This window comes from Mesoplodon mirus (assembly GCF_964341445.2).
Source record: "Mesoplodon mirus genome assembly, contig: SUPER_3_unloc_7, whole genome shotgun sequence".
NCBI classification, from domain to species: Eukaryota; Metazoa; Chordata; class Mammalia; order Artiodactyla; family Ziphiidae; genus Mesoplodon; species Mesoplodon mirus.
This window is the reverse complement of record NW_028295713.1, coordinates 492,492-508,222: the sequence shown is the minus strand read 5'-3', so window position 1 is coordinate 508,222 and position 15,731 is coordinate 492,492. Positions and strand designations below refer to the sequence as shown.

General features: G+C 40.5%; 1 protein-coding gene across 1 annotated transcript in view; it reads right to left on the bottom strand.

Annotated features, from left to right (window-relative positions):
• Positions 1-10,793, bottom strand: part of LOC309801734 (piwi-like protein 3) — a gene marked incomplete at both ends in the record, with an annotated part of 33,215 nt that extends 22,422 nt beyond the window's left edge. Inside the window, 3 exon segments of the mRNA XM_082646781.1 lie at positions 321-357; positions 360-517; positions 10,783-10,793. Of these exon segments, the coding sequence (XP_082502907.1) occupies positions 321-357; positions 360-517; positions 10,783-10,793 (206 nt within the window).
• Between the last annotated feature and the right edge of the window lie 4,938 nt (positions 10,794-15,731).

Genomic DNA, 15,731 nt, shown 5'->3' with positions numbered 1-15,731 from the left:
AAGCACCAATTTTTAAAAATAGCTAGACAGAGAAAGGAAAAGAGAAATTTGGAAGATGCGTACTCTCTTGAGTGCAAGTGAGCGTTCAGAGCCAACAACTGAGTTAACAGTAGGCCTCACAAGAGCCTCAGAGTTTACAACTGACACATGTTCCTCTCCCATGCTGTACAACCAGATGAGAAAAATTATCCAGTGATTCTTGCCATTTTCATGCTATTTCTACTTCTGAATGTCTACATTTAATCATTCAAAAACCCTAGGAACATCTCTAATGAAAAAAAGTCAAAGTGATTGGATAGGTTTCCAAAAAGCAGACATACTTTGTAAGAACAGATGACCCAACTAATTTTTTAAGAATTTCTCTTTTGCATCTTCTCCTCTGGCTTTTTCACGAGCGTGTGATATTAAATCATAAGCAGTTTCCATTCGGAGCAGTTTATGGCTCACATCAGCACAGAGGGTAAGACCAGTTTCATATGGAAGAATGGAAGTAATATAGCCAGGCCAGATTTCCGATCTGCAAATAAGTTAGATGTGGGTGTCAAGATCCCAGCTCTGGACGTAAATCCAGGTATTAGGGAACCTAAACTCACTGTCTAAAATTGAGGCTTTTAGAGTCAGTTTTAATCTCTTATTTTTAATAATCACTGGTCTTTTGAAGGACCTTCAAACAGAGATTTTTACCAGATACACTAGTTATAAGTAATACATCATCTTTGTTAAACCATTTTTATTATCACCTATGGGCTTAAACTATTATCTGTACTCAAATGTGAGGATATATGTGATACATACATATGTAAATTATATACACGTATACCAAGGAGTAATACATACACAGAGACACAAGTGTGATGACTGACAATATTTTCAGAGAAATTACCCAAGTAATCAACCAACATACCTGCTCAATTTGAAGACCCATAAAGGACTTTGGGGCATTAGTGTGAAGAGGGCTTCCTTTTGCGTTTTGTGTATGTGTGTTATTTGCTTTGACACTGTGGTTAGGCTAAAGTAGCACTATTCTGGGTTTTCATCTTTGGCAACTATTTTCTCACCAAGAAGCTTTTTTATTGGGTTGATGCCAAATGAGTATTTGCCTGATTCTTCCTGTCCTGATTCTTTAACTATTTTCCTAGTTTGGACAGCCACAATTTCGTTAGTATGTGTTAATTTCACCCTTCAACGTGGACACACTTGAAGCGAAGTGAACTCCCACCACACTGATGGTAGACTCCATCTGAGCATGCTCAAAAGAGCACAGAAGTTTGTCCATGGGGAGGGTACTATCAGACGCTGATTGACAGTATCTGTGTTGTAGACCAACTTAAGGGAAAACACATACGGTTCTTACCCTTTGCTGCTCCTGATAATAGGCAATGGCAGGCTCTGGATCACAATGTTTGAACCCAGCAGGAATAGTTTTGCACTCTATGTGGCATGACTAGGATAAGGGGTATATGTATCTTATCTAGCTTGTATCTTCTTTTCTATGCTACACAAATACAAGGCTGTCACTTTCTGAGACAATAAACTTTCTCTGGATGTGACAGATTCAAAGCAGATGCCAAATTAGAAACATTTCTGAATTAGGTGATTTGGGTGCCTTGACCAGGTTTAAGAAACAAAACTGTTTTTCTTCTTGGTTTCACATTTAAACAATATGTGTTAGTCTAAACTATATGACCAAAAAATAGAACTACTAAAATAACAGGCCCTGGGCTTCCCTGGTGGCTCAGTGGTTGAGAGTCTGCCTGCTGATGCAGGGGACACGGGTTCGTGTTCCGGTCCGGGAAGATCCCACATGCCACGGAGCAGCTGGGCCCGTGAGCCATGGCCGCTGCCCCTGCCGTCCGGAGCCTTTGCTCCGCAATGGGAGAGGCCACAACAGCTAGAGGCCTGTGTACCGCAAAAAACAAAACTAAATAAATAAATAAATAAAATTACAGGCCCTTATCATTATTATTTTGATATAATAAATAATAGAGGGATATTGTTTTACTACTAATTACCAGCATTTAGTAACGACAAGCTAAACATTAAGCCTTTAGGAAATTTGTGAACTCCTTCATTTCTTCCAATAAGTCTGTCAGATTGGTACCAGTATTTATCACCATTGATGAAGAAACTCAGTTTCAGAGGAAGACACTGAGGCACAGAGAGGTTGAAAGGAACTTGTCCATAATTGCCCTAGCTGCTATGCTAGTCTGCTTCATCAACCACTATCACCACTATCACATTTACTTAATTGGGCTCTAGATTCAGATAAACAACTTTTCCTGGTTGCAAGGAAATCATTTAACAAGCCCAGATTGCAATGCTTGAAATGCAAGTCTGAGCCCAAATCTTAGAACCCAAAACCATGTGATCACTAAAAATACTGAGTATCTATTCTGCGCTGTATAATAGGAGTTTGCTTTTAAAATAACAGGTCCTATTAGGAATAAGTGTACAAATGACATTCTAGGAGGGAATATATCCAACAGGTGTTTTCAATTCCTTTAGTGGCAATGAAAAAGTATGAAGGCATTTCCTGCAATACTAAATGAGCTGATTTGCTTTTGGTGGGTGAACACTGAACTTTGCTTACAAAACTTAACCTGAAAGCATTTTCTAAGTATACTGCTATTACTCTACTAAAAGTTAGCCTTGTTATCTCCTTTAACAAACAAGAATGGTAAGACACAGTCTCAGTTAGTATAGTATGGATAAATCATTTTTGGTGTTGGGTAAACTTGTACCTTAATGAGTGTCTTCAATTTTGGGAAGACATGAATTCAGAATTGCCATTCTCTATGCACATTATTGCCATCTAAACTAATTCCAGCAAGACATAGCTATAGTTAGGTAGATCCTTTCATAAAATGATGCAGTCACTCAGGAATACTTTATAACGTAAAATGACTGGACAGTCAGTAACCAATGAATTATCCTAATGCTGATTCATCTGAGAGGTCCTTTATTCCAATGACTGCTGTTGCTATCCTTCTCTTTTCCTTTTGGGATTAAGAACTATGCACAAAGTCTTACTTACTCTAAGGTTCACCTTGTACCTCTCCTGTCACACAACTCATCATTTTCCCCATCATATGCCACCAAATGCCAAAAAAAATCTGAGCACTCTGCGGTCATGGCACAGGTATTTCTAAAGAGATGAACACTTGTTCAAAAATCATTAATCTGAGAATAAATATATGGGGAAATGATTGGAATCAACTGAAACTATGAGAGGCCAGCAGGGCAGATATGTGTGTGTCTGTATGTGTCTTAAAGAATAATGTTCTCTATGAGAAAAAATGCTTTAGTGCCCCAAAACTTAATCCAATTAATATCCTGGAATATATTTCAAGACCACTTGTATATATGTGCATGTACATAATTTCAGCATTGTATATTGTTTGTGTTATGTTCTCCCTTCTATTCATGGGAATATGTTGCCTTTAAAGCTTAACTTTTCTTGTCGATTTTGTACATGGATGAAGGTTCACACAATAAGATAACTTCAAGGATTTCTTTCTCCAATACCATTGATATGAATTCCTATTACTTAATTTCTTTTTCATTGATTTGCAGATGACAGTCCAAGATAGTTCTGCCAATGGAAATCACAGGACTACCAAGTATGGCAAAGACTTTGGAACAATTAGAGTGTGTTTTCATGGTCTGCATCAGAATTCTACAGATGGCTTTTGGCTGAATTGGCAGTGAAATGAGAATGGAAAGTTAGTGTATCAGTTACTTTTCAGTTTGGTATTTTTTCTTTTCTAGTATTCTACTATGTATTAGAAATTACATAAAAATCAGGAGAAGAGAAATGGTTAAGAAAAATATAACCTGTCATGTTAACGACATTCAGCACTTACCTAGACTCACAGGTACCACGAGAGAACATGAGAGCTGGCTTGTGAGAGCTCACTTTGTTCTAATTCCCTCATTATATTCATGAAAAGCTTTGAGGCTCAAAGAAGGAAGTGACCCTGCCAGAAGCATACCATGAATCAGTGATGAAAGGGAGACTCCTTGGCTTCTGTAGAGCCATGTCTCTGTGCACAAGGTGTTAAAGAAGCATTAGTTAAGTGCCCCTTTACCTAACAACGTGGAGCTTAATCATTGGGTTTGGGCTTCTTGTCTCTTCTTTTCTTTTGCTTTCTCTTTTACATCCTTGGGGGCCTTAGGTTTTAGTTGCTCTCTTGAACTGGATTTAGAAGACATTTATTTTCACTAGCCCTTATTTTTTTGGGATTGTTGGCTGAATTTTTAAGAAGTTGGGGAAGGATACTGAACTGCCAAAAGTTAACAGATTATTGGCAAAGAAATAACAATAATTATAATGCCAATTTCTCTGGGTATTCCCTGTGTACTTTAGGGGTAGAAATAGTATTTGAAAAGTGATTTCAAAACGTGCAAATATTACCTGTGGGACATAACCTACTGGTTAAGACCACTAACTCTGAAATTAATTTGCCTGGATCTTTTTCCCCCAGCTTTACCACTTATTAGTGGTGGGACTTCAGGAGTGTTTCTTCTTTGTTTCACTTCCTTTTTAAAAAACAAGGGGTTAATAACCTCACCCATTCTACAAAGCTGTGGCATGGAGTTAATACATGTAGAGTGGTTAGGAATCTATGCCACTCTTAAGTCTTTTAAAATCAACCTTACTATTGTTGTTACTATTATTATTATTTCGTTAGCTGTCCTTGAAACAGTTTGCCAGCAGTACTCACTTGTTTTTCTTTTTGTTGTATATTCTCTAAGCATTCTACCAAACCCTAAGTGGCTGGTTTCAGATATTTTACACCTCTTTACCTGTTTGTCACAGCAAAAGTAAAAGGACTTTGGCTCACCTTGATCAAATGAACCAGAACTTTGGTTTTCTCCCATTCATACACACTGGTAAACAGATGTGAAAAAGCGACTCCATGGGGCTTTCAGTCTGGAGCCAAACATCCAGGCTCTGTGTAACTCAACACTATTATGAACACATGTGGGTCCCTTAGGTCCCAAAAGAATCTCAACTAAGCCCATCATTATTTCAGGAATATGAAGAATGCTTTTTGTGAAGTGGTTGAACATAACAGAAATACAAGAAAAGGCAGAGATGTTTCGTATCACAGCTTTTTGAGAAATGCTCAGAGCTCTAAGATGTAGCTGACAATTTCCGCATCAGGTAAAGCTTTCAAAGTTACCAAAAATTTCACCATAAATATGTTTTTTCATCAATGGCAATAATGTGGTGACTCTATTGCTCAATTCCACACAGCATCAGCATTAAATACATGAAAAGGGTAAGTTAAAATATCTGTATGATTGCTTCTGACATAACACTGAGAGCTCTTTTATTTAGGTACTCCATCAGTTATAATGTGGAACATTAAGACAAATTATTTCTAAACACTAACAAGCAATGTAGCAATAAGTGGCAGACAATCAAGGAGAATTTTGCCATAGCATGGTGTTTATTTTGGTACAAGCAAGAATGCAAATCCAAAGGATGTAATTTAGAGGAAACTCTTCCTGTCTATTCTCTAGGAACTAGAACAGGGAGAATGAGAAGATGATTGTGGGTAAGTCAAACCGTTTTCTCCTAATTACAGCTGAATAACTGGGAGCAAACTCCCATGGAAAGTTGTGATCTGCTTGAAGAGAACTAGGAGGGTGCCCTGGTTAGGGTCTTCCATATACAGTTATTCAAGCTCAGACTTGATCGTCTGTCAGGGATGTTACAGTAGGGAGAGTTTTGCTGTAGCTGTGAGACCAGCAAGATCACTTCCAACTCTAAAACCTACAATTTGAATCACCAACACCAGCCGTCATTAAGCGCGACCTCAAATAACTCCAAATCTGTTCATCTACTCACATCTTCTTTACCCAGTCAACAGACCTCAAGTGATTACTACATGCCAGACACAGTTCTAAGACACAGAATAAGGGATAAGAAAAGTAACAACCTCTGTCACTGTGGGGCTTGAGTTCTTTGGGAAGAAGTTCATCTAAATACAAAGAGACACCAAAGATAATATTTGTTTTTATTATTATTCTGTGAAAGAAGTAAGGTAATCTGATAAATTGGGACTGAGTTAGGCTCGTAGGACAATCAAGGAAAAAAATATCTTTAAGAGATGAGTGCCAAATAGAAAGGAATCATTTATGGACAATTTTTCTGTAAATATTATTTCCAAGACATGGGAACAGCAAGTACAAAGGCCTTGAGGGAAGATGAAGCTTAACTACAATCAAGGAACAAAAGGAAGCTACAAGGTAAGGTCAGGAGATAACCACACAAATTTATACCAGCTGGTCCCTAACTTCAAGTCTACGTGTATATATTCTTGAGGTGAGTTAAGACATATATATCATCCAAAAAACAAAAACAAGTTGACTCCAAAATTACCCTGGAAATTCTGAGTGAGAGTCTTTACAAAGGCACAACCATATTAAAGATCACAGCCATCATTCTCCAAACTCCACTCTGGCCGTCACTTGCAGGCATTTAACAGGGGTGGTTTAATTTCCTCTCTAAAATATTGTGCAGGAAGAACAAACATCCTGGCATGTCTGCACCGTGCACCTAGTGTCTCACAATTGAAAAGTAGCTGGAGCTCACCCTGCTGATGGCTTTGCCGGTTTTTGTTTTGTTTTGTTTTGTTTTTACCTTTTATTAAGAGTCCCATCTCTTTTAAGAACTGGGATATATTTTTTGAGGGAAATAAAGTATAGGAAAATTCAATGGACAGAGATCATACTGTACTTGACTTTTCTGTTCTTTGCTACATTTGTCGAGACAAACGTCTGTTCTTAGCCTTTTTTAATGGCTCTGTTAAATATAACGGACACACGGTACACTGCACATACTTAAAGAACACAATTTAAGTTCTGAACTATGCATATACCCATGGAACTGCCAACACAATCAAGAAAACGAACATATCCATCACTTGCAAGTGTTTTTATGCCTCATTCATAAAGTCCCTTTTCCCCCCTCACATTCCACCCCTCCACATCCCCAAATGGCCACTGATATGCTTTCTATCGTTATAGATGTGTTTGCATTTTTCTAGAAATTTATATAAAGGGATTCAAACAGTGAGGACTCTTTTATCTGGCTTCTTTTACTCAATGTAATCATTTTGAGAGTAATTCATATTTTTGTGGCTATCAATAGTTTATCACTTTGTTTTGCTGAGTAGTGTTTCACTGTATGAGGATACCACAGTACGTTTATTCATTCGCCTGTTGATGCGTGCTTGAGGTTGTTACAATTCTGTCTATTAAAAATAAAGATGCTATGATGATCCATGTACAAGTCTTTGTATGAACATATACTTTCATTTTTCTTGCATAAATATCTAGGTGCAGAAAGGCTGGATCATACGGTAGGTGTATGTTCAACTTATAAAGAAACAGCCAAACTGTTGACTGAAGTGACTATGACACCTTCCTTCCCACTGGCAGTGTAAAAGACTTCCAGTTCCTACACTGCCTCACCAATACGTGGTGTGGTTGGACTTTTCTAATTTTAGACATTCAATAGGAATGTAGTGGTATCTCCTGGGGCTTTCACTTTCATTTAGCTAATAATTGATTACAGTGAGCAACTTCCTGTGCTTATTTGCATCCGTACACCTCCTTGGCAGGATCTCTTTTAAAATATTTTTACCCATACTGTTAATTTTTAAAATTTTTTTCTAATTACTGAGTTTTGAGAGTTCTATATGTGTTAGAGATACAAGTCTTTTCATGTATATAATTTGTAAATATTTTTTTCCAACCTGTGGCTTTTATTAATAATGGCTTCCAAAGATGAAACCCAATTTATCACTTTTTTTCCTTTATGAATCTTGTTTCTGGTATCATCTGTAGGAAATCTTCACTTAACTCAAGGTCAAAAAGATTCTGTCCATGTTTTAGAGATTCATGTTTTCATCTACATTTAGTTAATTCTTTATATGGTGTGAAGTAGGGATCAGAGGTCATAATTTTGCATATGGCTATCTATGCACAATATCCGTGTACTACATGCTTCCAGCATCATTTGTCAAAAAGACTATCCTTTCTCCTCTAAATTGGCTTTGAACCTCTGTTGAAAATTCAATTGTCCTTATATGTGTGGATATGCTTCTGGGATCTACATTCTATTTGATTGACCTATTATATCTGACTCTTGGTTATAATATATTCTTCCACTGATTTCTTTTCACTTGCTCATGTAAATAGTCTCCCAGTAATATAGCCTTTCCATTTGACTGGACATATCTAGGTATACCTGAAATGCATTTGATAAATCGATGGAATTTGCACTCAAACTAGGGTTACTTTCCAAAAACACTTAAAATGTTGAGGTGTATAAACGATGTATTCTACAGCCTTCCTGCCTCAACCAAGTGTATGTTAACACATCCCCACAAGCTATTTTGCATGTGTATGGGGCTGTAGAGTCTGGGGAGTATGAGAGCGGTATGTGCTGTCTATCCCAAAAGATCATCATAGGAGGCAAAGGAAACATTAAGGAAATAGATAGGAATAGTCAAATGCCAAATGTCAAAATATTTCTCATGTGTTTTTAATGTTTACATTGAGATAAATAAGCAAATTATAAAATACAAAACTTCACAGAATATTTCAAAATGCTCTTTTTTGCCAGATGCAACAAGATACTAGGAATAAATAGAGGAATTTTCTGGAAACAGCTTGTCTTTCCTTTTTTTATCACCATCGAGTGATGGGGTTGTATTTTATTCAGTGTCTTGTACATGTGGGTGCGAATAAAAAGGAACTTCTCTCAAAAAGAGAAATGAGCAAAGAATATGTGTTGTCAACTTGTCTAAAGCATTTTTTCATGTTCTGACTCATTTTTCTTTGTATTGGCATTTCAAGGGATTTTGGTTTTTAATTTGACTATTCAAAAACCTTGATAACTTCAGTGAAACTCCATGAAGATAATATAAACAACTGTAATGGAAAATGAAAAGATGATAATAGCAACCAGCACTGTGATATTTCTTGTCAGTGTTCTTTACTATTTAAATAGTAACAAATCCCATATTAATTTGTCTTTTCGAACTTTGGCCTTTACTTTGGTGGAATAAGTTCCTTTTGCTTTATTATCTGTTTGCAATTAAAAACAATTAATGACCATACTTTGATATGATCATCTTAGAGTTGTATAGAGGGAGGATAGTTATGCAACTATTTATATATCTATGGGTTCAAAGAAGTTTAAAGGCTTGATATTTGAATCCTGTGGAATGCAGCCTCCTTTCCCAGAGGGAAATGAACATATACATGTACTTAATGTAGTTTAAAATAAAGCAACACCTGTTCGTAGAGGCACCTTCTATTTCAGGCATGTTTAGGCATAGGGAAGGGGAACAACAGCTATAAAATATAATTCTTGTCTATAAGGAGTTTACAGTTTAGGGGGGTTGAGGGCTCTCAGTGACTCAATGAGGATGAGCCTGATGCACGTGGCTACAAGGTCACTCTTGAATAAAGTCTGCTTTAGGAAAGACCAGCCTACTCTTATTCTGTTAACCTATTTAATGTGGTGTCCAATAAACCTGAATATCAAGCTCAAATGCCACTTTAGAAATGTTTCCAGGGGTGCTAACAGCCAAGAAGTCAATATGATTCCTATACACTTGACACAACTCACCAGAGGTCTTGAATTCGGTGAGCATATTGACCTCTTTTAAGAAGGATCACCACTTAAACTTCGAATGCTAAACTTCTAAGAGAATGAAGTAAGTAATAAGTGATATTCAGGTTCAGAGGTGGAAGAGAAAAGAGGTCTCACCTTGAGTAGAACATTTTGTTGGATTCTCCAAAATGGCAAACAATAAGGAGAACATTAACCAACTAAGACTCTGAATAAGTTGATAATTAAGATGAAAGCCTCAGATGGAGGTCATAATGTCCCCTAGATTTAAGGATACACTTAGGCTGAAAGGGAAACTATTGAAAAAGATATAGAAAATGCTAAATATTTCACAAAAAATTTATTAGAATAAAACAACTTAGCAAAGTTTGCAGAGTAAGAAATCAACATATACACATCACTTGCATTTCTGTACATTAACAATGAACAATCTGAAAAAGAAATTAGGAGAACAGTTCCATTTACAATACCATCAAAAAGAAGAAAATAATTAGGAATAAGCTTAACGAAAGACATGAAAGACTTGTACACTGAAATCTACAGCATTGGGCTTCCCTGGTGGCGCAGTGGTTGAGAGTCCACCTGCCGATGCAGGGGACACGGGTTTGTGCCCCGGTCCGGGAAGATCCCACATGCCACGGAGCGGCTGGGCCCGTGAGCCATGGCCGCTGAGCCTGCGCGTCCGGAGCCTGTGCTCCACAACAGGAGAGGCCACAACAGTGAGAGGCCCACGTACCGCAAAAAAAAAAAAAAAAAAAAAAAACAAAAAACAAAAACAAAAACTACAGCATTATTGAAAGAAATTAAGGAAGACATAAATAAATGGAAAGATACCCCATGTTCATGAACTATTGTTAAAATGTCCATATTATACAAAGCTATCTACAGATTTAATACAATGCCTATCAAAATCCCCTATTTTTGCAGAAATAGAAGAAACGACCCCAAAATTGATATGTAACCACAAAGGACCCTCAATAACCAAAGCAAACTTGAAGACCTCACACTTTCTTTTGAAATGAAGTTTTCTTGTTATTGTGGGTTAAAAATCCAAAGTCCTAAATGTCCATAAATTATCCTCCCAAATTTATATTTTGGTTCATTCTCAGTGACAGGGCTTTCGGTACCTGAGCGGCATTGAGGGTTCCTTCAATATCTGTAGCTTGGACTTCTGTCACTGACATGGTGTGGGTATCTCAGAGCCTTGGTTGTTTTATCAGTTTATCACGTCCCTCATGAACAATGCTCAGGAAGGCCCCACGCTTGCTTGGTTTCATGCTCTGCTACTGCTGTCTTGAAATTCTTAATAATTTTATCTTTGAACTTACGTTTTGTAAGGAACGTTTATGGGATGATAAAATGTACGCATGAGCAGAGGAGACACGTGCAATATGTGTGCCTGCCACCATTCCTGCTGCCCCTGCACATCTAGTTTTTACCCTGCTTATGGTGTGCTTTCCATGACATGCTGACTTGCTACCATTTGGAGTCTTACTGAGTTCCACCAGAGTTCTGTGCTACTGGTCACATCCAAGACTAAGTGAACATGTTAACAGCTTCGGGAAGCCATGCTTTCCATCTGAATATGAAATTACTTCTAACAGAGAAAGGAAGCAGTTCTTTTTTAAGAAACAAGAATGTCTAAGGAATCTTATCATATCCTTTCTTACTCGTGTTACCTCCCAATATTAGCCAAACACATCTGCTGAAAAAGATGACATATATGAAAAAGAGAAGAGAGAAAAATATGCTAACGGATTCCTAATTACCCAAATGCCCCATATCTGTTTCAGTAAGTATCATTATATATTATGGAAATTTTTCTCAGTGACAGAGAAAGACATCCTGGCTGAACATCCCTCTGCCCATGACACAGAGATGATGGTCTACAGCTACCTTGAAGGCGTTGGAGCCCACTTTACCCGTCACTAATATTAATGGAGGACAAAACTTCATATTCCGTTTGCTCTGTATTTGTTACAGCACTTCTTCCCTTCATTAAAATGGATGGCCCATAATTCAGTCTGTAGTGTGTGTATCATTGGAAATTGAACAAATTTTTGTTGGTTTTATTAATGCCATAGGTTTCTAGGGAGGGTCTACTCAATAACTAAGTCTAGTTTCACAGTTACAAATAAATTATGATGTAACTTTGCATAAATTAAGTTCATCATAAAGGAAGGATACTGAGAGCTGCTACTACCCCTTCACTGAGGGGCTCTTGTAAAGCGCTAAATAAAACAACAGAGGTGTATATGAGTGCATATATTTTCTATATTTGTACACACTTAAAAAGAACTCTTACAAAATGCATTATAAAAACCTTGATGCTGTGTGTCCCTAGTTCCCAGCTCTCTCATTAAAACTATTGAAATGAACAAAATGTTATCTATTAGGATAGCTATCAGAGTACTCCAAATACTACTTCTGCCCTGAGCAGGTAGTCAACGTTAGGAATCTGGTACCATCCAGTCACCTCCCACTTCCTTCCCCAAAGGAGAGGGAGGTGAAGGTCCCATCCCATGCCATGGTGTTCTCTGCCCCAACCGCATGCTGCTCCCTGCTGCTGGAGAGGCCAACAAAAGAAGTGCTGGGTGAAGACCACCAGCCCAAATCACCAGGCTCACTGATGGCTGGGAAGGAGCTGCAGCGTGAAAAGTCTTCACGCATCCCATCAAAAAGCTCCTCTTCCCTGGTATCTACCAGCAGTAGGCCCTGCAAGGGGGATTCCCCTGCCGCTTTTTCTGCCGCTGCCAGGGCTGAGGTCACTCCCATCAGGGATCGAGGCACTGACATGGGATCAAGGTGAGCTGTCCCCTCCTAAGCTTCTGCGCTTAGCTGCTGCCAAAAACCCAGGCACCTTGGAGAAGAACACTGACTGTCAGTGGAACAAGATCCTGAATCATATTAAGGACGGTCAAGGAAGACTGCAGTGCCCCTCAGCCTGCCCCTTCTCTCTCCCCACCTGCCTCACACACTGCAGACTCCCTGCCCACGGCCACTCACACTTTGCAGGTCCCTGCTGCTACCACCGCCTTGGCCGACCTATATTCCACGTCCCTCATCCTGTCTGCCCCTCCACCTTCCCCAACACCTAATATTGATCAGGAAACAAGATACACAGTCCCTAAGCTGCCAGTCCTGCTGATTCTCTTCCTCCTTCAGCTTCTGATCCCATTTTGGGAATTCCACTAAAGAAGAATGAAGGACCTTTTCATTCAGTCACAGCCACACACCTCTTATTTCTGAACTCCCCACACCTCCTAGCATCCAGGCTTTCTCCTTCCAGCCACCATTCCACGAAAAGGAACCCCCAACACCTGTTTGTGTAGATTCTAGCCCCCCTTTATACTTACTTACCCCTCTTCCAGTCCCTACCATCAATCCCCCTATTTTAACCGGGCGGCCAATAAGTTCTATGGGAATCCCTTCCACCAGCATGGCCACGGCATCGGGAAGTTTCACCTTCCAGTCTACTGCACACTCTGATTTATACATGGACACGACAGCCTCTTCCCAAGCTGTAATTTTTAGGTCTCTCCCAGGTTTCAGGGTGGAGCAGAGGCACCCTGCAGGGGTAAGAGTGTCCATCACCGCACATCTGCCGATGGTGCCCTAGGCCACCCCAATTTTAACCATCCTTTTGACCCCCAAACCAAACCACAGCCCATATTTGGGACCACTCATGGGCAGCAGAGGGCCTCTCCCCCTGGTGTTCCTGTTTTCCCAGCCACCCCATTTACGGCTTCAGCAGAAAAAGCTCTGACAAAGAACCTATGGACAACATACCTCCTTCCCAGGTTGTCACTTTTCATTCGACTCCTGTTTTCTCAGTCCCACATTTATGCCTTCAGCCAACAGAAGCTTTGACACTGAACCTAGGGACACCACACCTCCTGCCCAGGATGTCATTTTCATTTAGATCCTGTTTTCACCAGTCCCCCATTTATGGCTCCGAGGGCAGTAGCTGTGACACTGAATCTATGAACACCACACCTCCTTCCAGGCTGTTATTTTCCAGTCGGCTCCTGATTTCCCCAGCCCCCCATTTACCGCTTCAGCAGGCAGAAGTTCTGACAGTGAACCTATGGAAAACACACCTCCTTCCCAGGCTGTCTTCTTACATTGGGCCCGTGTTTTCCACAGCCCCCAATTTAGGGCTACAGCAGACAGAAGCTCTGACACTGAACCTATGGACAACACACTGCCTTCCCAGGCTGTCATTTTCATTGGGCTCCTGTTTTCCCCAGCCCCCCATTTCCAACTTCAGGAGGCAGAAACTCTGACACTGAACTTAGGCACACCACACCGCCTTGCCAGGCTGTCATTTTCGACTCGGCTCCTGCTTCCCCCAGCCCTCTATTTACGGCTTCAGCAGGCAGAAGTTCTGACGCTGAACCTAGAGACACTACACATCCTTCTCAGGCTGTCATTTTCCATTCGGCTCCGGTTTTCCCAGTCCCCCATTTAAGGCTTAAGCAGGCAGAAGCTTTGACACTGAACCTATAGATAACACACCTCCTTCCCAGGCTGTCATTTTCCATTCGGCTCTTGTTTTCCCAATGCCCCATTTACAGCTGCAAAAGGCAGAAGCTCTGACACTGAAACTGTGAACACCACACCTCCTTCACAGGCCGTCATTTTCTCTTTGGCCCGTGTTTTCCCCTGGCCCCCATTTAGGCTTCAGCAGGCAGAAGTTCTGACATTAAACCTATGGAAAACACACCTCCTTAGGAGGCTGTCATTTTCCATTGGGGTCCTGTTTTCCCCAGCCACCCATTTCCAGCTTCAGGAGGCAGAAGCTCTGACACTGAAATTATGGACACCACACCCCCTTCTCAGGATGTCATTTTCTATTTGGCTCCTATTATCCCCAGCCCTTTATTTACAGCTTCAGCAGGCAGAAGCTCTGACACTGAATCTATGGACAACACACCTCCTTCACAGGCTATCATTTTCCACTCGGCTCCTGTTTTCACCAGCCCTGCCTTTACGGATTCAGCAGGCAGAAGCTCTGACACTGAAACTATGGACAACAAACCTCCTTCCCAGGCTGTCATTTTCCATTCGGCTCCTGTTTTCCCAGCCCCCCATTTACGGCTTCAGCAGGAAAAGTTCTGACAAAGAACCTATGGACAACATACCTCCTTCCCAGGTTGTCATTTGTCATTCGACTCCTGTTTTCTCAGTCCCGCATTTATGCCTTCAGCCAACAGAAGCTATGACAATGAACCTAGGGACACCACACCTCCTTCCCAGGATGTCATTTTCATTCAGCTGCTGTTGTCCCCAGTCCCCCGTTTATGGCTCCGAGGGCAGTAGCTGTGACACTGAACCTATGGACACCACATCTCCTTCCAGGCTGTCATTTTCCAGTTGGCTCCTGTTTTACCCAGCCCTCCATTTACCACTTCAGCAGGCAGAAGTTCTGACACTGAACCTATGGAAAACACACCTCATTCCCAAGCTGTCATTTTCCATTAGGGTCCAGTTTTCCCCAGCCGCCCATTTAAGGCTTCGGCAGGCAGAAGCTCTGACACTGAAACTGTGGACAACACACCTCCTTCCCAGGCTATCATTTACCACTCGGTTTCTGTTTTCCCCAGCGCAGATTTACGGCTTCAGCAGGCAGAAGCTCCCACACTGAACCTAAGGACAACACACCTCATTCCCAAGCTGTCATTTTCCATTAGGGTCCAGTTTTCCCCAATCCCCATTTACGGCTTCAGCAGGCATAAGGTCTGATACTGAACCTATGGACAACACACCTCCTTCTCAGGCTGTCATTTTCATTGGGCTCCTGTTTTCCCAACCCCCTATTTACGGCTTCAGCAGGCAGAAGCTCTGACCATGAACCTGTGGACACCAAACCTCCTTCACAGGATCTCATTTTCCATTCGTCTCTTGTTTTCTACAGACCCCCATTTATGGCTTCAGCAGGAAAAGCTCTCACAAAGAACCTATGGACAACATACCTCCTTCCCAGGTTGTCACTTTTCATTCGACTCCTGTTTTCTCAGTCCCGCATTTATGCCTTCAGCCAACAGAAGCTGTGACACTGAACCTATGGACACCA